Here is a 20,346-nt window from a genome sequence, read left to right as displayed (position 1 = left end):
GATGAGGCCTGGTAATACCAACTGTGGGTGCAGCTAGTATATATTAAAATTACTTCCAGGAGCCATAAACCTGCATGCAAAATTTAGATGGCCAGTGATAATCTGCAGCTGTCAGAGGCATGCTTTCTTGGTTGCCAGAATGATGGATGATAATTCTCACAATTCTGCCAATTTTTCAAATGGGTGATGAGAAATACTCACTGCAGTATCCAATTCCAAATGGGTATCAGGACCTCTCATGTTTTATCTTGTTAATGAGGCTCCCAGACAGTGTCTGTTTCTGTTCCTCCTACAAAAAGAAAATCACCAAGATAATGGGTGACTTCTCTAGGTCCAGATTCCCTGACCAGTGCTGATTCTCATGCAGAACTAAGCTTTTCAAGGGCTGTGCAGGAGGCGGAGCATCCCATTAGTATAATTTTGTTCAAGTAAAATTGCCCCTTGAATTGAAACTCTAACAAACTAAGTCAGAAAGGTGTACAGGCATCAGTCTGAAGTCTGACTTTACCATTTTTTTTGCTATCAGAATGCCTTCTTCACACATTCTTATGTTCAGTGCAGGATTGAAGGAGGGACAGCATACCATGCAGACAGCAGGATCAATAGCAATTGGGAATACTGTTGGTGCTGAAGTGGGGAGGGGTGGAGAACAGAACTGTCCCCTTCTAACCTGGGGTGGGCTCTCCTACTGTGCCAGAGACAGCCCCAGCCACTCCAGTAGTGGGTACGAGACCATGAGATCCCAGCAGTAACATCTCACCAATGGTCCCTGTGTTCCAAACTGTCCATAAGGAGGGAATACCATTCATAATTCCCAGAGGCATTGCCACCAAATGGGGATTCCCTACTGCAGAGGGGCTAGAAGTGGCTCCACCTCCCTCCTTCCCCGTAGTCTCACCAGCTGAAGCAGAGTGTAAGGCAGCCTCAGAAGCCCCCACCAAAGCAAGGGGTTCAGAAGGCTGTTTCTCCCTGGGGCTTGGGTTCCTCCTTTCAGTGGCTGCTCTTGTTCCCCTCTCTCTGTCCACTGGAGCATCTGGTCCCAATTCACAGTGACTAGGCCCTGAAGCTAGAAGTTCTTTGTTAGCTGTAATATGAGTTAGAGCTCCAGGGCTAGCCTTGGCAGCCACTATCCTCAAAACTTCTAAGAGGGTACTGCTGGGGCTGTTTAAAGGAACCAGCTTGCTCTTGGGTTCCCCTAAGCTGCCAGGTACATATCTTCTGCTCTGGCAGTGACCCCAGAGTTGCTACTCCACTTCACTCATTATGCAGCTAATCACCAAACCCCACCACCCACTTGCACAATGGCAGCAGTGATGGATGGGGCATGCTCCAGTGTCTGAAAGAAGTATACAATGTCTCTCCTGTTCCCCATGCTGGGCGGGAGGAATGGGGAAAAAGAGAAAGAAACAGCCCCTTCCTCCTGAACACATAGTGAAAGAGAATAGGAGGGGAAGCAGGGGGACTGCATGGAGCACTGTCTTACTTGCTCCCGATTGAGATCTTCCCCTACCCCATCGCTGGTGCTCATGGCCCCATCAAACTGGCACCCCAACTAGCGAAGGGAGCATTAGTCTAATTTAGTGCCCATTCATGAAAGTTGCTGAATGTCACCTGGAAGTTGCTGAGTGCCTTATCCATCCATTGATGAGATGACACCTCCTGAGTAAGCATTCAGTAACTTTCAGGATTAGGTCCTTGCAGATTTCTGGGACTGGGTTCATACTTTCCTAATAAATGTTATAACTATGCTGCTAAAAATCCAGGGTTCAATACAGTGACATGAAAGACAGTGGAGATAAAAATATTTGTGTAAAATGGTTATTTCCCAGTGTTTAATCTTCATTACTGCATGAGAAAGCCCAGTGATGACATGAATAATAGTGTGTATTGAAGCATTTGAAGTAAATGGTAACTTGATGATGTTTGCAGTATCTCTTAAGAAAAAATGTTATTCATTCAAAGTATTTTGCTAGCCTCCACAGTTTCCTGTACATTTGTAGAGATGGTGAAAATGCATATATATGGGACTTTATACTGACTCTGTACCGTATAAAGACTCTGTACTGTATCTGCAATAGTAAAACAGGACATGAGATCATCCAGGAGACAGACATTGACTTTTTTTTGCAACCATCATCCTCCCCTCCCTGTTATCCCCACTGCATTGTTTATTGCTATTACTCATTATATCTGGTCTACAATTTAGGAAGTCTTTTTAGTCATTTAGGCTATTTCTGGGTGGTTTATAAGTAATAACTAAGGCTAAGATTTTGTCATGGTTATTTTTAGTAAAAGTCATGGACAGGTCATGGGCAATAAATGAGCTTTTACTAAAAATAATCGTACAAGCTGTGGGGCAAAAGCACACTCCCTTGGCTGCAGCCCCTGCCCCAGCTTCAGCCACTGACAAGTGCAGCCGAAGAATTCAGAGGTCGGGTAAAGTCATGGAATCAGTGACTGCCATGACCTCCGTGACTAAATCATAGCCTTAGTACTAACTAATAATTTATAATTTCATTTGTATCTATTTCTCTGGGTATGATTGCATTATATATTTGCTCAATGAGCCAAACCTTTACTGCATACAGTTTCTGAAAACAAGCCTCTTTGATTAGGTTCTTCCTATGAAACATGTGACTTTGAAACTGACCTGTGCAATATGATTCATGATGGGGACTTACAGACTGGATGGACTAGGAGAAATGGCCTGACCAACATGGGATCTCCCCATTCTGACCACAATGGGAATAAAACTGGTAAGGGTCCCCTATATTTTAAAAAAGGATTAACCATGTCTTTATGAACTCCCACTTGTTTTATTTCACCAACTTAAAATACTCATGTTCTGTTGGATGAATTGCACTGAAGAACAGGCTTGCAATTATGTTTGTGTGAGGTAGAATCTTTTGTGTCCAGACATGTTTAGTTTGTTTATAATCACATTTTTTCTGAAATATTAGGTCCATGGTGGGCAAAAGTGTATGCCTATTTAGCCCTTCCAAATGAGCAATTAGTTATATAATTAGTCACTTGGTGTGCAAAAAACACAATTGCATGCATTTTCTGAAAGCGTGGGCCTATTCTTCAGATATTCATATTACTATTCTGGGTACTGACATTTTTTTGATCTATATCCTGACCAGCCTGTGGTCCACAGACCCCTAATCCACAGAACTCCATGAATCTAGCTCCACCTGCTGCACTTGATACACCACCTGCTTTGGGGTATCAAGGATGGATCAAAAGCAAGGTCACTGCCCTGCACCAGCCAATAGAGCTGGCTCTGCATTGGGAGAAGCAAATACTGTCACCTTTCAATGGAGCTTGTGATTCTGAAAATATTGTATTTGTGATGAGGCCAATTACTTTGGGAACACCAATAGGATGATGCACCTCCACGCTGCCTCCAGGAAGGCTAGTGCCTGTATAGTTCCAGTTGAGACCTTATTAAACTACCATTTTAGCAAAGGTTTCACTGGAGTACAAACACAGAGCATCCTCTTGATATATATATATTTTAAGCCAGAACTGTAACGAGGAATTTTTGCCCCCGAGGCAAAGGCTGGCTCCAGGCTTTTCGGCGGCAATTCGGCAGGGGGTCCCTAAGTCCCTGTCGGAGGGAAGGATCTGCCGCCGAATTGCTGCCGCTGCTTCATTTATTCTTTGGCAGCAATCCGGCGGCGGGTCCCAGAGTCCCTCTCGAAGAATGAATGAAGCAGCGGGGGCAATTCGGCTGCAAGTCCTTCCCTACGAGAGGGACTCAGGGAATTGCCGCCGAAGAAGTGGCGGGGGTAGAGCTGCCACCAAAGTGCTGCCGATCACAGTACAGCTGCGCCCCTCCACTTTGCGTGCCCTAGGCAAGTGCCGCACTCGCCTTGCCCTTGTTACAGCACTGTTTTAAGCATATTCCTGAGCACCGTTTCCTTAATGATCTTGAACTGTATCAATAAATCTAAGCTGTGCAGTCTACAGGCAATTTCCCTCATTCGTGAAATAGGAAATCTATTCAATAATCATGACTTAAAATTTTTGATTAATTATCTTTTTCTGAGTTAATCTTGGCTGTCCCCTGGAATTTTATACGTATTAATCAAGTAATCAATCTGTTTACATGAGAGATGTTTTGGAAGCCTATTTTGAAAATCAATTGGGATATTAAGAGATGTGCTGTATCAATGTATGAAGTCAGCAAAAGTTCAGTGCACAGTAACTGTAAGCAAGATATGGATCATTCTAAAATAAATTATAATCTGTTCATATCAAAATATGTAGCCTAAAAGACCTGCAAAATTAATGGTATGAAAGGAAAATGAAGAAAATATAGTTTTTTTTATTGTTTTAAAATTGTTTTTAATTAAACTGATAAGAACATAGTGATTACTAGAGTCTGAGGCCATGTCTACATCTAAAATTTTGCAGCGCTGGTTGTTACAGCTGTATTAGTACAGCTGTATAGGGCCAGCGCTGCAGAGTGGCCACACTTACAGCAACCAGCGCTGCAAGTGGTGTTAGATGTGGCCACACTGCAGCGCTGTTGGGCGGCTTCAAGGGGGGTTCGGGGAACGCGAGAGCAAACCGGGAAAGGAGACCAGCCTCGCCGCGGTTTGCTCTCGCGTTCCCCGAGCCACCCTGCAAACCGCAGGGAAGGAGACCTGCTTGTTCGGGGAACGCGAGAGCAAACCGCGGCGAAGCTGGTCTCCTTTCCCGGTTTGCTCTCTCGTTCCCCGAACCCCCGAGCAAGCAGGTCTCCTTCCCTGCGGTTTGCAGGGTGGTTCGGGGAACGCGAGAGCAAACCGCGGCGAAGCTGGTCTCCTTTCCCGGTTTGCTCTCGCGTTCCCCGAACCACCCTGCAAACCGCAGGGAAGGAGACCTGCTTGCTCGGGGGTTCGGGGAACGAGAGAGCAAACCGGGAAAGGAGACCAGCTTCGCCGCGGTTTGCTCTCGCGTTCCCCGAACCACCCAGCAAACCTCAGGGAAGGAGACCTGCTTGCTCGGGGTTCGGGGAACGCGAGAGCAAGCTGGGGAAGGAGACCAGTTTGATTACCAGAGGCTTCCTCAGGTATGCTGGGATACCTGCTTATTCCACGGAGGTCAAGAAAAGCGCTGGTAAGTGTCTATACTTGATTACCAGCGCTGGATCACCAGCGCTGGATCCTCTACACCCGAGACAAAACGGGAGTACGGCCAGCGCTGCAAACAGGGAGTTGCAGCGCTGGTGGTGCCCTGCAGATGTGTACACCTCCTAAGTTGCAGCGCTGTAACTCCCTCACCAGCGCTGCAACTTTCTGATGTAGACAAGCCCTGAGGCTTCAAAAGTGTCAGCCTTACTTTCTCTACTTACTTCGCTTTAAAAGAGCAAAATTGAAACCTATGGAAGACAATGGCAAATATATATATTAATATATATAGTGATTTCCACAAAATCTGCATTCTATGTCCTTAAGCTAACATCCCACATTTAAAAAACAGTTATTTGAGAGTTATACAAGTGCTGGGTGAACCTCACTTCAGGCTTGCTCGAAAGCCCATTGAAATGAATGAAAGGAATCCCATTGATTGTAGGCTCTGTTACTAGAGGCCTGGTTACCCTTCCTATTAAGGTTACCTGACATTTCCCATTATAAGACCCTGTTTTCAGTTGCTTATAACTTTGCCAAACTATAACTGTTTGGGTTGAATCTTATCATGCTGGGCATCTGCCTCAGGTTAAACATTTATGGAAAATTTTAACCAAACGGACTCAGTTATTTCTGAGAACAAGGCTAGGGGAAAATAGGGTGTTTTGCTCATGTTAAAAAAATTCTGGTGCTTTTTCTTTGGGTTGCTCAACTCCACCACTCTTTGGAGCAGGATCTTCAAACTTGGCAGGGCAATGGCCTTTGTACCAGGGATGTACTCTTTGACATTCCCATGAAAATCTGCCCAAATTTGGCCAAGTTTTTCAGATATTGAAAAATCACAGTTTGAATATGCTCGGTGTGATCTTGCTAGAGCTTAATAGCTGAATTGTCCAAAGATTCCATCTGCAGTGGGCATGCGCCTGTCAGCCTGGGACTGAGCAGAACTTTCTGTAAAGTTGCAGCTCTGTGCTGCTGCAGACTGGGCCAGGCAGGGGAACAGAGCATGAAGATGATGTCTTCTGTGCTGCCAATGGATGCTCCCTGTTGGGCTCAGAAAGTATGGCAGAGGAAGCTCCTTGATTCAAATGCAAAGGGGACAAGAGCCTGATTGGGAAGGGGGGTAGAGGGGATGACATGGACACTAACGGGAGGCTGTTGGTAAGGAGGAGAGGGAAAATGGGTACTGGGGTTGGGGGGACATTAGGACTGGGGATTGAGGGGATACTGGGAGTTAGGGACAGGAGACTAGGACTAGCCGGGTAAGGAGGCTGATCTGGGAATCAGTGGGGTGGGAGGAAGGAGATGTGAGGGAGGGGAGCCAGATCGAATGAAAAGCCAGGATGTGGGGAAAAAGCTAGGACTGACTGGGTAAAGAGATGGGAACAAGGAGCTGGGGGAAGGAGGGAAGGGAGGGGAGACACTGACATTAGATGAGAAGCCTCTGAACGGAAACTGGAACTAGGAACCAGTGGGGATAAGGGATGTGAGGAGGAATGGGGGTTGGGTGACTGGAGACAAGGGGAGAGGAGAGAGGTTGCATGATTACAAACCTGAAAAATTGTGCACAAAAATAAACCACATTAAAAGAATATTATTATGGTTGTAAAATAAGTCACGCACTCAAAAGTTAGGAAATGTTGGAATTAAGGTTATCTGTGCAACTTTAATTTGGCCCTGTTGTGCATATGCCTAATGATACAGTCTTTAATTACAACTATTTTTCTCACAGAACTCCTGCCTCATTCTATGGACAGGATGGATTGTGCTCAAAGGAGTATAGTAAAAATAAATTCATTAATGTTTATGAAGCACTCAGATACTATTGTAATACGCATCATAGAAAATCCCATGAGGGAGTTATTAATTCTGTCTTCAGAGCAGGGTTTGCATAGTATACAGTCAATAAGGCCTGGGCCCTCACATTGAAATGTGAGTAGAATACAGAATATTGAATATCTTCTTATTCTTTTAACATAGTTTGTAAAGTATACCACAAAAAATATCCTGGAAAAAGTCCTCTTATAGATAAATCTCCTCAATGTAATTATTTATCTGTTGTTTCTGTTCAGTTACCTTTTCTAATTACCAAATAATGTAATTTTTCTGGTATGTTCTATAGATTTGTTAGAATACCACTGGTTCTTAAACCTTCTATTTTATTCTTGTTCTTTTTTTAAATAGCCTATTTCCTCTTATTGTCCTCTGAAGTGGCCTTATCTCCTGCAACTTTAAGGAGCACAGTTTTCCTCCCTACTGATAGCAAACACATTTGCCAGGTATTTGGACTGCACCTTCCTTTCATTATATTCTTGTCATTGTGATTTGCTGGAATAATCAGAACTTTCCTTTGTCCTAGATTGCATTTTACTATTGGATTGGTCAAATGAGGGGAATGTTGATGGTGGGACTCCAAACACATTCTGATGGTGGTTTTAAAAACATCTGGCAAGAAGCAGGAGGGCTACAAAACAAATGGAGAACAAATGTGATCACAATCAATAGCACTGAAAAATTTGAGGTTTGTAAATTGCTACAATGTATATTTATAATGGGGAGATTAGCATATTATGTGAAGAGAAATATAAAAATTATCTTAGATCTGGAAAATAATGTGAATCAAAGAAGAGATAGATGCACATTTTAGTTATTCAAGACCAGTATCATTTATTATTGCTTGAGCTCATCTTGTGGTGACATGGAAGCTAAAAACTAAAACCCATTTCAAATGTGCTCAGATTTTATACAGAACAATCACTCTTATAACATCATAAATTGGAACCTATCTATAAAAATTACTTGTTTCAGAGCTGAGATTAGTTATTGTATTCTTTCAGGCCCCAAAGAAGTTAATTGTTTTGCTGGACTGGAGCTTGTTGTATATTTGTTGGCTGTGAATTTTTATAGAGATTTGCTAGGTGATTAAATATTTACAATATTTAATCTAGCTTTGAGATTTTTTACACAATATATTTATGCAGTCCTTTCTCTAGTTCTCAATTGCTGTAACCTTCTAAAAGTTTGTTCAATTAGTTTCAACATTTTTATACATTAGTCTATGCAGACCACTAGCACACTAAGAGATAGCATCATAGTTACAAAATGACATCATACATGACGTATTCTCACTGTTCTGCAGAATACTGTTTTTAAAAATATCAGGGTAATTTTACTCCTAGCTTGTTTATTATGAGGAACTGGCTATTATGCTTACCCTTCAGGTAAGGACCGTCTGGTTATAAGAGCTCAGTAAGTCTCTGTCTTGTAATACTTCTGACCAAATGCCTGGTTATGCAATATACGTAGGGTGACCAGACAACAAATGTGAAAAATCGGGACAGGGGGTTGGGGGTAATAGGAGCCTTTATAAGAAAAAGACCCAAAAATGGGGACTGTCCTTATAAAATTGGGACATCTGGTCAACCTAAATGGCAGTCATAATATCAAGTCATTTGATGAGGTCTTTGCCCTTAGACTGAAGAACGCTCATCGCTGCTTGACTTGTAAAAGTGGCTACTATCCACTGTGACCTACATTTTCAAAGCAGTGTGTGCCTCACCAACTTACTAAGGCACAACTCCCCACTGCACATGTGCAGTGCAGCTCTCGGTTTTTGGGCTTATCTGACCTTAGTGGATACCCAGTGGTGTGCAACTTCACGCTGGAGATCAAGATCTAGCATTACGTTTGCTTTTCTATCTCCCATCCTTCTTTTTCGAGACTTTAAAAAAAAAGGGGGGGTGAGGGGAATTGATAATAGAATATGGAATCTTTTCCCTGTAATCATAACTGTTTACTGGTTAGCAAGCATTTTAACCTTCTGATAGCTGTTCGGGGGGTCATTGTGAAATAAGTTGATGGTCACAGTCCAATTCCTAGAGGACAGGTGTGCACCTTATAAAACAGGTGGTTACTACTGTTGAAATGTCACTGCTTTTAGGACTCTTATCAGAGTGGCCAAGGATCTGAACAGGCATTGAGACTGAACTGTCAGCAGAGCCAGCAGTAGGCATAAGCAGACTAAGAAATTGCTTAGGGCCCCAAGCAACTTAAGCCCCTGCCCCAATTCACTTTTTATTACAAGAACTTGCCTGGGGGGGGGTATTTTTGCTAAGGGTCCACAATGGGCTAGCTCTGGCACTGAAGTACCCTCTCATCCTTGGAAGTGTTCCCTCCAGTTCCAAGGGGAAGCATATTGTCAGAATCTTGTGTGTAACCTTGCAGTGCAAATGTCTTTCTGAACCTGGCCTGTGAATACTTAGAGGACCTCAGTCTACAGGGCTGTCAAGATGTCATTTTTTAGGAGCACTGAACTCATTCCAAAATGAAAGGTAGAAAAATAACCATGGTGAAATAGTTAGTCAATAACCATATTGGCTTATTGTCAACTACAGGGAGTTCTGATATATTGAAATCTGCAGCTCTTTAAGCTGCCCATCACAGAATGAACTCAGCACATCCTTTGGCTAGCAGAGTTCTTTCTTCAGTGTTTTTTCCCTGTAGTTATTTTGTGCTGGAAATCTTACATATTAAATAACATCCATTTTTTGCAAGGCAGAGCATTCCTCTGAATAAATGTGATTGGGATGGTGGGTACTGGCCCTGTGATTCAGTCCTGTACTTGTCATTGCTTCTGTATTTGGTATCTGACTGTACAGAAAAGGATCTGCCTGCCTGGGAAGACTGTTGTCTTCATTGGGATTCTGCATGTGCAGAGGATTCAGCCATACAAACCAGAGCTGCCAGTCACAGAAAAATAGAAAGTGTCATAATCTTAGCCATTGTAATGCCTACATGCTGGTGGTCGCTTGCACTACATCATTAGCTAGCAATAATAGGTCTGGTAGGAAGGTATTTTGATGCATTCATTATTATGTTTATGTCAGCAAATGCTATTGCTAAGTTTAACAAAGCATTTCCATTATAATGATTTCCTCAGCCTTTTGGGCTGAATGTTTCCAAGCTTGGTCTCATGGAACAGGTAAATATTTGTTGTTCAAATTTTATGGGGAATCAGTTCAGTTGTTACTGAGTTAAATGAATTGAGACAGGGATACAGTTTTTGCCATTGGTGAAGAAGACCTTTATAACATTTTTAAAAAACAAAACAGTAGTGGAAGGTGCGAAGTAAGCATTTAACACCATCATTTTCCTCGTGGAGTAGGAAACTCAAGCCAAGCTTGAGAAAGAAAAATACAGAATTGACACTCTTGAAGTAGAAAAGTTTAAAATTGGCACTGAACCTACTCCCTCTGAGGTCAATAGTATCAACCCCTTCACTAGTATATTTTCAGTCTTGTTTTTTTTTCTTCCTTTCCTCAGTTTTAGGAGATAAGACAAGTTCTCTGCATGTCCCAAGCCAGTATCGAATATTGGGCAAATAGCAGAAAAGTTTTGTGTCAGAACAGTGTCAAGAAGGAAAAGGAAAGGAAATATGCAGGAACTGAACATGTACAGAATTCCACAAACTTAAAAATTTGCCCATGCTGCTATTTATAAACATTGCTGCAATCTTGTTTTTCCATTCATGTGCTTTATAATGCAACAAAGTGTTCAAACATATCAGTAACATATAACAATCTAAAATAATCCGTTCGCTGGATGAAAACAGTACATCTTCAAAGAATCTGGGACATATATGACCCCATGGGAACCTTTGTTTATACCAACCATCAAGGCTGCTATTAAAGTATGGTGATGTACAATAGCCACTGGTGATCTATTGCTAACCTTTTTTGCCTTGCTAGGCTGCAGGGAAGAGATGTTCTTGTAACATCTTTCACTGTGTTAAAAGTATTCTTCAAAAGATTCTGTGAGAGGAAGCTTGCAATCAAACTACTGAGGGCGTATACAGACTACCTCCTTAGATAGCTGAACTCTCAGCAAGTTTTTTTTTCTTTCTGCAATAGCTTCCTTTCATATGCATATGCTTAATACCTAGAGCTTCTATTTCCTATGAAATTATGCAGTGTTCACTATATCAGAGTCCACTGAGGTTATCTGTTTCCCCAGAGAAGGCATCTGTCATATCTTTAAAAAATAGGGACCAGATTAACCAATTTCCATCAGGTATTTTGTGCAACTCCAGTGACACAAGGCAGCTGTAAATTCAGATTGGCCAGACAGTTAAAACAGCTTTATGGCTGCTTAGCCTTGCTGATGCAAAACAATCAGAGTGTATAGTGGATATGGCCCAAAAGGTGTTGGTCATCAAGCGTCATCAGAATCAACTACTCTAGAAAGCACTGAATAGGTGCATTTAAGGGTATCCCCTTATGTATGTGTGAGCGCACACACATTGTTTTTATGCCCGATATCATCATCTATTATTAATTATTACTATTAGTCACAAAAATTCTGTGTGTGGGTGTTTAAGCAGGATAGCTGTACTACAACATTTAATAATACCCTATATGGTAGTTCTGTAGAACATGGTTCTGAAACCGCCTCTGATTTTGCAAAACCAAAACAAAACATTACTGCTCTGGTATTACCCAAATCACGCAAGTTCATCCCATCTCTACTGAGATTAGTCAGGGGAGTAAAATCAAGAGAGTGGTTTAAATTGTTAAAAAAGTGAGCCTATTGAATAACCAGTCAAATTCAACCACATAAACAATACTAATTGTGAAATGGTCAAACATTTGTTTTATTTGTATATTTTTAAAGTCATATGTTTGTTTTCTTTTCCAAGTTATGATCCTGTGCTGAATAACATTTTTGGAGGCATAATTAAAACCTTATAATAAATAAAAATGGAAAAATTGAATATATGATTATAATTACTACATCATAACTCACCCAAGCTTTACTTGATATATTTAAACTTCTTTGTACAATATATGTATACATGAGAGATGGGCATAAATGGCCATCTCACATTTCAAATATCAGCCGTGTTAGTCTGGATCTGTAAAAAGCAACAAAGAGTCCTGTGGCACCTCCTAGACTAGAAGATATATTGGAGCATAAGCTTTCATGGGTGAATACCCACTTCATCAGACATGTGTCACATTTCAAAGTTTGTTTTCATTACGAATCAGAATGAAACATTGCATTTAAAACATATGCTGCCTTTTGATAATATTGAAACATAATATAGTATAAAATGTATACAAGATATCAGAATATTTCAATAACATTTGTCAGTTATCAATTATATAGAATATTAAAACTATTTCAATATAATTCAAAACAAAATGAAACAATGTTTTGATATTATCAAAATGAAACGTTTTCACATTACTGAAATGAGAAAGGTATTCTCCCATAGAACATTTTGTCAAGATGTATTCTTCAGAAATATATAGATTTTGATGAAACTATATATTCTAACAGAAAACTGTTCCATCTGAATGCTTTTTGGCCAGCTCTAATATAAACTCACAAAATGGCACTGTTTCTGAACAACATTGTTATTTCTGAAGTGTTTACTCCATGTTTGGCTAGCTGTGGTTTGTCTGTGGTATTAATAAGGGAAAATGGTCACTAGTTATCCTACTCTCCACAATACTGCAGAGGCTGGAATATACACGACATGGCTAACTCAATGTAGTTTTGGTGAATTCAGCTATATATTCAGCTTTGAATGTATATATTGTGACAGACCCAGACCAGTGGGGTACAGGAGTCTGGTCCTATTGGCATCCAGCAGGGGTGGGCGGGCGAAGCCCGCCCACTTCTAAAGGGCCTCCCCCCAGCCTAAGGGGAGGACCCACAGGTCTGGGACACCAAGTAATTACGGGGGACAACTAATGAAAAAAACAGGATCGGGAGTGAGGTCATAGGGCTAAACGAAGGGAACCTGATGGGGACACCGAGCAGAGAACCCCGGACAATGCCCACTGCTCCTCGAAGGCGTCAAGGGAGCCAGTGGACGCCGCCCAGAGGAACTCTGCCCGGATGCATGAGCAGACGGAGGAACGGAAATAGGCCCTACAGTCGCAGGAAATCCCATCGGCCAACCTCCTCTCCCTGGTGTTGTAGATGGCCAGTTTGGCCAGGGCCAAGAGAAGGTTGAGAAGGAGATCCCGCGACTTCGTGGGGCCACGGATGGGGAGCGTGTAGATAAAAAAGTGAGGGGAAAAGTGCAACCAAAAACGCAGGAAAATATTCAGGAGGAGCCGGAACAGGGGCCGCAACCTGGCACACTCCAAATAAATGTGCGCCAAGGTCTCCTTCTCACCACAGAAAGGGCAGGTGCTAGGGACAGATGTGAACCGTGCCAAGTACACGCCCATGCTCACGGCTCCGTGAAGGAGCCGCCAACTGATATCCCCGGCAGGCCTCAGGACCAGGGCAGAGTACAAGCTGGCCCACCGGGGCTCCTCACCCTTGAGAGGCGGCAGGAGGTCCCGCCATTTGGTATCGGGGCAGGACGCGAGGGTGAGGTAGTGAAGGGTATGGAGCACGAGCGAGAACAGATGTTTCCGTGGCGCGGTCTGGAACAAAACCGGCTGCAGATCATGCAGCTGGCTGGCAGTGAAAGGGTGAGGGGGCCGATTGGGTCCACGGGGCAGGGGCCTGATAAAAATGTCCACGGGGCCTGGGGTGGAGGGTGGGCGGGGCGTGCCCTCTCGCAGGACCCGGTTGAGGTAAGCCCGAGCAGCAGGCAGTAAAGCGGCCTTCACCTCCTGAAGTACGCGCTGGGGAGTACGAGGTCTGGAGAGCCCCATGCGCTGAGCGAGCGTCAGGGGATCCAGCCAGTCTCCCTGGTCGTAGTCCAGGAGGTCTCTGACCCTGGTGACTCCCGCCGAGACCAGCCTCTGGCACACCGTGGGGGACTCCGCCACCTGCACACGAAGCTGGGGATTGTGTAGCAGGAGCTCCGTGAGGAGGTCAACCCCCACGGTGGCCGCCACGGACCTGGTCGTTGAAAAGAGCTTCCAGGTCCGGAGGAGGTCTTGGTAGAAGACCGGCAGCCTGGAGAGGTCTCGTGGAAGACCTCTCGGATGGAGGTAAAAGAGCTGCCGCTCGTATCGGAGCCCTCGGAAGCGGCGGAGGAAGGCATGCGCCAATACGCTTCATGCCGGACTACCCGCACCAAACAGGAGCCTCTGCAGGGCCTGGAGGCGGAAGACATGGACCTGAGCGCGTAAGCACTTCAGGCCTTGCCCCCCCTCCTCCAGGGGCAGGTGGAGGACCCCTGCAGAGACCCAGTGCGTCCCTGGCCAAAAGAACTCCAGAATCGCCGTCTGGAGGTTGGCCAGGAAAAACGGGGCCGGGACCAGGGTGTTGAGCTGGTACCAGAGCATGGACAGGACCAGTTGATTAAGCACCAGTGCCCTCCCCCGAAGGGAGAGGCACCGGAGTAGTCCTGTCCATTTCCGGAGCTGCTCCGTCACCCTGCCCTGCAAATCCTGCCAGTTCTCTGGCGGAGACGGATGCGTAGCAGAAAGGTAAATGCCGAGATAGAGCAGCGGACCCGCGCTCCACCAGATGGCCTGAAGCGTGGGTGGGAGGGAGCTCGCCTGCCACCCATCCCCAGAGCTCTTGACCCAGTTGACCCGGGCGGAGGAGGCCGCCGAGTACACAGCCTGGCAAGCCTCCACCCGCGCCAAGTCACCTGGGTCCTGGACCAGGAGGAGCACATCGTCAGCGTACGCCGACAGGACCAGCCGCAGCCCCAGCTCCCGAAGCACCAACCCCGTCAACCTCTTGCGGAGGAGACAGAGGAATGACTCGATTGCCAGAGCGTACAGCTGGCCCGACAGGGGGCACCCCTGCCGCACTCCCCGCCCGAAGCTGACCGGCTCGGTCAGGGTCCAGTTGAGCCTGACCAGACACTCCGCAGAAGCGTACAGCACCTGGAGAAAACCCACAAACAGGGGTCCGAAGCCGAACGCTCGCAAAGTGCCCAGGAGATACCCGTGATCCATCCGGTCGAACGCCTTCTCCTGATCCAGGGACAAGAGGGCGAACGACAGACCATCCCTACACCCCAATTCCAGAAGGTCCCGGACCAGATACAAGTTATCAAAGATGGTGCGGCCCGGGACGGTGTAGGTCTGGTCTGGATGGACCACGTCCGCCAGCACGGACCCTAGCCACATCGAGATAGCCTTCGCAACAATTTTGTAGTCTGTGCTGAGGAGCGAGACGGGACGCCAATTCCGTAAGTCACGGAGGTCCCCCCTCTTCGGCAATAAGGCCAGCACGGCTCGCCTGCACGAGAGAGGGAGGACCCTGCTCTGCAAAGCCTCGGCCCAGACGGTGACCAGGTCTGGGCCGAGGATGTCCCAGAACATGCAGTAGAACTCCACGGTCAGCCTGTCCAAGTCTGGAGATTTATTGGTGGGCATGCGACGGAGGGCTTCCGAGAACTCGGCCAGAGTGAGAGGCAGCTCTAGCCGGTCCCGGTCGCCCGTGCTGACCGTCGGGAGCCCGTCCCAGAGCACTCTGCAAGCATTAGGATCGGTCAGATCCAGGGAGAAAAGAGTGGCGTAGAAGGCCCTGGCCCTCTGGCACATCTCCGCCGGATCCGTGAGGGGGGTGCCGTCCTCCGCCAGGAGACAGGTGACGTGCTTCTTGGCCCCCCCTCCTTTTCTCCAGGGTGTAGAAGAAGCGGGAGGCGCGATCCATCTCCCGAAGGAGGTGGATGCAGGATCGAACAAAAGCACCCCGGGCCCGATGGTCTTCGAGGGCTCGGAGCTCCTCCCGCTTCTCCCGGCACGCTCCGCAGAGGGATGGATCCTCGGGGCTGGTGGCCAGACGCCTCTCCAGCTCCAAGACCTCCCGCTCCAACTGCCCTATCGCCGCATCCCTCCGTCGGCTGGCACCCCGAGTGTAGTCACGGTAGAAGAGCCGGGCACGCACCTTCCCCAGATCCCACCACCGCCGCGCCAAGGAAAAGGCGTGCCTCTGCCCTCGCCAGGCCAGCCAGAACTCCCGGAAGGATGCCACGAAGCCCGCATCCTCCAGCAAACTATTATTAAAGTGCCAATAGGCCGGCCCCGGCCTCTCTGCGCAGAGAGGGGCCGTCACGGTGGCAAGGTGGTGATCCGAAAAGGGGGCTGGCCGAACGCTGGAGGAGTGGGCCCGTGAAAGGTGGAAACGTGACAGATAAATACGGTCCAGCCGGGAGTGGCGCGACCGATGGGCCTCCACCCGGACAAAGGTGAACGTCGAGACGTCGTCTGGGTGGTGGTCGCGCCAGACGTCCACCAGAGAGTGGCGGTCGACGATCTCCCAGAGGACGTCCGCGGTGGCCGGGCACTGCTCGGTCCCAAAGCGGTCCCATTCCTCGAGGGTGGTGTTAAAATCCCCTCCCAGGACCAGGCACTCACGAGGATCCAGGGAGCCAAGGAAGGCGGACGCCTGCTGATAAAAACGTAGCCTCTCTGGGCCCGATGTCGGGGCGTAAACGTTTACGAGATTAACCACAAGCCCCTCCACATGGACCCGGAGGTGCAGCAGGCGACCCGGCACAGCCTCGGCGACCCCTAGCACCTCAGGCCGTAGGTCGGGGGAGAACAGGGTCGCCACTCCAGCTGCGCAGACAGAGAAGTGGCTAAAGTAGGCCTTGTCCCCCCACTCCAGCCGCCAGCTAGCTTCAGCGGCAGGATCCGTATGGGTCTCCTGCAGGAAAACCACAGAGTACCCCCCCTCCCGGAGGAAGGAGAGCACCTGGCTCCTGCGGAGACCCATCCTACAGCCTCGGGTGTTTAAGGTGGCAAGAATGATCGGCGCCATGAGGAGGGCTGGGGGTGATCCTCGCTGGCAGACATGCCCACGGCCTCCGGCAGGCCGCGCAGCAATCCGTGACCAACCCCAAAGGTGAGTAAGGAGTCACGGAAGACACGGACCCGCCGGTAGGCCGCGGCGGCCTGCTTCCCGGTCCTCTTACCCTCCCCCATGAGGGCCCTCGTGGCCCGGAGGACCTGATGGAAATCCCCCCACCACTGGAGCGCAAGATGGACTTTGTTCCGGGAGCCACGGACGTCCTCGAGGAACTCCCGCAGCTCCTCCCTCAGCGCATGGGGGGGTGGGGTCACTGATCGATGACTGGCCCCCAGTGGGGCCCCCGTCACAGCCCTGTGGCCCACCAAGGCGGGTAGGCAGGGGGCAGATCCCCAACGTGGCAGCAGATGGACCAACTCCACACGACCCGCCCCGCTCCCAGAATCAAGAAGGGGCGGTGGAAGGGGAACAGCAGCCCCTAGGGGGTCGGGACAGGAAAGAACTAGTGAACCCGCTCCCTGGGAGGGATTGCCAGGGGCGGCACTGGCATCACAGGAAGTGGGGGGGACAAGGACAGAGTCAACAGGAGTAGGGCGGGGATCAGGGAGAGAATCCGGGAAGGAGGTAGAGGCAGGATCCGGAGCCTCCATAGGTGAGACGCCGGAAGGTGGCTCCTCCTGGCCAGGCTGAAGGATCTGGGAAGTGGGCAGGGGACCCCTAACGATGCCGGGCTCAGCCACTGTGGCACGTGCTGCAGCCTCGGCATCCAGAGAGAGATGGTGGTCAATGGGGTCCCCGCTGGGGAAGGAGGGCGGGTCCTCCACACCAAAGAGGGACACCCCCTGGGAAGCGGGGCTCGGCAGCGGGGCACTGGCCGTCGCTCCAAGGGGCTCGGCGGCCATCAACAGAGTGCCACCCGCAGCTAGGTCGATAGAACATTCCAGGGGACCCTCAGAGGTGGGAGCAGAAACAGCGGGTAGGGGAAGGGAACCCGGGGACAGGGGGGATGTAGGGAGGTCACCCAGATCGAGGCCCGCCGGCAGAGGGTCGTCGTCCTCCCCCTGCGTGACCGGGGTCAAGCCCAGGGCCTCGATCTCCGCGTAGATGGGAGGGAGATCACCGTCCACCACCCCAGGGCCCTCCCCGCCAGCACCCGAGGCGATACCCACCGCGGCGCTCTCAGAGGCGTCAAGTGGGAAGGGGGCGAGAGAGGCTCCCTCGGGGGCTTCCACGGGAAGGGACCTCGGAGGAGGGGTGGTGTTACCTTCCGGTGCTGCCACAGCATCCCCAGCCAGCTCCACACAACGGGAGTCATCAGGGGGCAAGGCGGAAGACTCGTCATCGGTGCCCCCCTTCCTGCTCTTCCGGGGGGCCTCCGAATCCGAAGGATGTAAGGAAACTCGAGCCTTCCGCTTGCCCCGCTTCCCCTGCACTAAGGACCAGCCCTCCATGGCATCATCCGGGGGCCGGCTAACAGGGGTCGGCTCGGGGGGCAAGGGCAATGGCTCAGGGACTCGGGGAGGCAGTGGTGGGACAGCAGAAACCAGAGAGGATTCCCCCTGGGATAAGCCCTCTCCCACGTCCGGCGGTAGCCCCGCCACACCCTCCTCCACAGAGGTGGATCGAGAAGGAGGAGGAGGGGCAGCTTCGGGTGCTGGGCAGCCAGGGGCACCGGCGATGACAGGGCCGGCGCCTTGCCGGGGCTCGGGGATCCTGGACACTCCTCCGTGCTGGGCCAAGGGACAGTCCCTCCGGACATGCCCCATCGCCCTGCAGAGGTAGCACCGAGCCTCCCCCGTTGAGTAATGCACCCGGTAGTGGGCTCCCTGGTAGGGGACCAGAAAGGACCCCTCGAGCGCCTCTCCGCCACTGGCGGCAGTAGAAGCTGCACTTGCTGGCGGAACGAGAGAACATGACGGAGGGCGGGGTCCTTGCAGCCCAACGGGAGAGGGCTGATTACGGGATAGGGCGTCCCAGGGCATAAAGGGCGGGCAGCAGGGCGGCATTGGGCAGGAAGGGAGGGACGGAGGTCAAGATTAAGCGGACCCCCAGGTCTTCCAACGGCTCCAGGGGGACGAACACGCCCCCCACCGCCAGGCCTGTCTCTACCGCCTCCTGGGTGGCAGCCTCTGATGCCAGGAAGAAGACCACCTTTCCGTACATTTTGGAGGCTGCCACGATGGCCGTGGGCCCCACCACCCTCGCCAACGCCCGCACGTAGGTCTCCACGTGGGGCGAGGCGGGCACCAGGAGGCAATGGACGCCGTGCTTCCTGGTCAAAGTGGGAAAGGGGCCCCGGCCGCTGTAGATGTTGGCGGAAGCGGCGGTCGGAGGAGCAGCGGCAGGTGGGGGGGGCCACCGCCACCTGGGCGTACGCCCTGGGGGCCGGGGGAGGGACACCTGCAGCTCTGGTGGAGGGAACAGCGGGGAGGGATGCCGCAGCCGGTAGCGGGGCTGCGGCAGCGGGGGCAGGCTCCGCCATGGAGGGCCTGGGCTTTCTAGCGGGGCCCTTACCCTTCTTCCCACCCCGACCCTTCCCACCCTTCTTCCCACCCGACCCGGCTCCCCCCGAATCAGAAGGGGCGAGAGACGTGGCAGCAACGGAGGTCTCCCCAGTACTTGCCACCGCTGGTGCCCCAGCAGGGGCAGTGGTAGGTGGATCGGCAGCGGCGGTCGAGGTAGAGGCTTGGGCAGTGGACACGGGGGCAGGTGGAGGAGGGGCAGTGGGAGCATCGTGAGGGGTCTCCCCCGCCGCGTTCCCCGCCATAATGAGAACGGGGAGGGGGACAAACAGTGAGGGGAGGGGAAGGAGAGGAGGCGGCCACCCCTCTCCACTAGGCTGCAGGCAGGGGAGGAGGGCGCCAGAAGGGGAAGGCTAAAGGGGCGTAGGGAGCAACCAAGGACCTAAGGGTAGGATTGTTTCAGGGCACCAATGCAGAGGGGAGTTCCGGCTCCTCCAGTTGCACTAGGGGAGCGGGGGGGGCAACGGCAGAGGGGGGAGTGCAGTGAATAAGGGGAAACCAAATGGGGAAGGGCACAAGCGCCTGGGAGGGGGCGTGGGCGCATGGGGGGAGACCGATCAGGGCTGGGGGAGCACAGGTTGGGGGGGAATGCAGTAGAGGGACCACGGGGACAGCTACAGGGCTGGGGCAGGACTATCAGGGCTGCAGATGGAAATAGGTGGGGTGAACAAATGAGGCAAAGGGGAAGGGGTCAGCCCGGGGGGGGGGGTGCACCCACAGGCACTTGTGCCAAAAAGTCAATGGTTGGCTGCTGCTGCTGCTGCAGGCCCAAATGGTGGAAGTGGGCGTAGTGAGCCAGGAGAGCAGCTCAGACCCAGAGGCAGGAGTCCAAAGCAGAAGGAAAACAGCCAGCAGGGGTGGTGGAGGGGGAAACGATGGTGGTGGGGGCGAAGGGGGACACGGATGGACCAGGGGCTGGCTCCACACCACACCCCCGGTGCCCCAGCAGACACATTCCAAACCCCCACCACAAGAGCACAGTTCGAAAAAGACTCAGTCCAGAAAAGCCCCCTCCATAGTGGTCTTCG

General features: G+C 50.0%; 1 protein-coding gene and 1 long non-coding RNA gene across 2 annotated transcripts in view; both read left to right on the top strand.

Moving 5' to 3' along the window:
• The first annotated feature begins 1,945 nt into the window (after positions 1 to 1,945).
• Positions 1,946 to 20,346, top strand: part of MALRD1 (MAM and LDL receptor class A domain containing 1) — a 438,556-nt gene continuing 420,155 nt past the window's right edge. Inside the window, 4 exon segments of the mRNA XM_030549280.1 lie at positions 1,946 to 1,961; positions 2,616 to 2,756; positions 7,302 to 7,396; positions 7,477 to 7,638. Of these exon segments, the coding sequence (XP_030405140.1) occupies positions 1,946 to 1,961; positions 2,616 to 2,756; positions 7,302 to 7,396; positions 7,477 to 7,638 (414 nt within the window).
• On the top strand, positions 7,925 to 20,010 carry LOC115645560. The gene is made up of 3 exons (XR_003998774.1): positions 7,925 to 7,936; positions 8,459 to 8,461; positions 19,913 to 20,010. It is a non-coding gene; the product is annotated as an uncharacterized LOC115645560 (long non-coding RNA).

This window comes from Gopherus evgoodei, chromosome 2, assembly GCF_007399415.2.
Source record: "Gopherus evgoodei ecotype Sinaloan lineage chromosome 2, rGopEvg1_v1.p, whole genome shotgun sequence".
Lineage (NCBI taxonomy): Eukaryota > Metazoa > Chordata > Testudines > Testudinidae > Gopherus > Gopherus evgoodei.
This window is presented reverse-complemented; position numbering and strand designations above follow the sequence as displayed.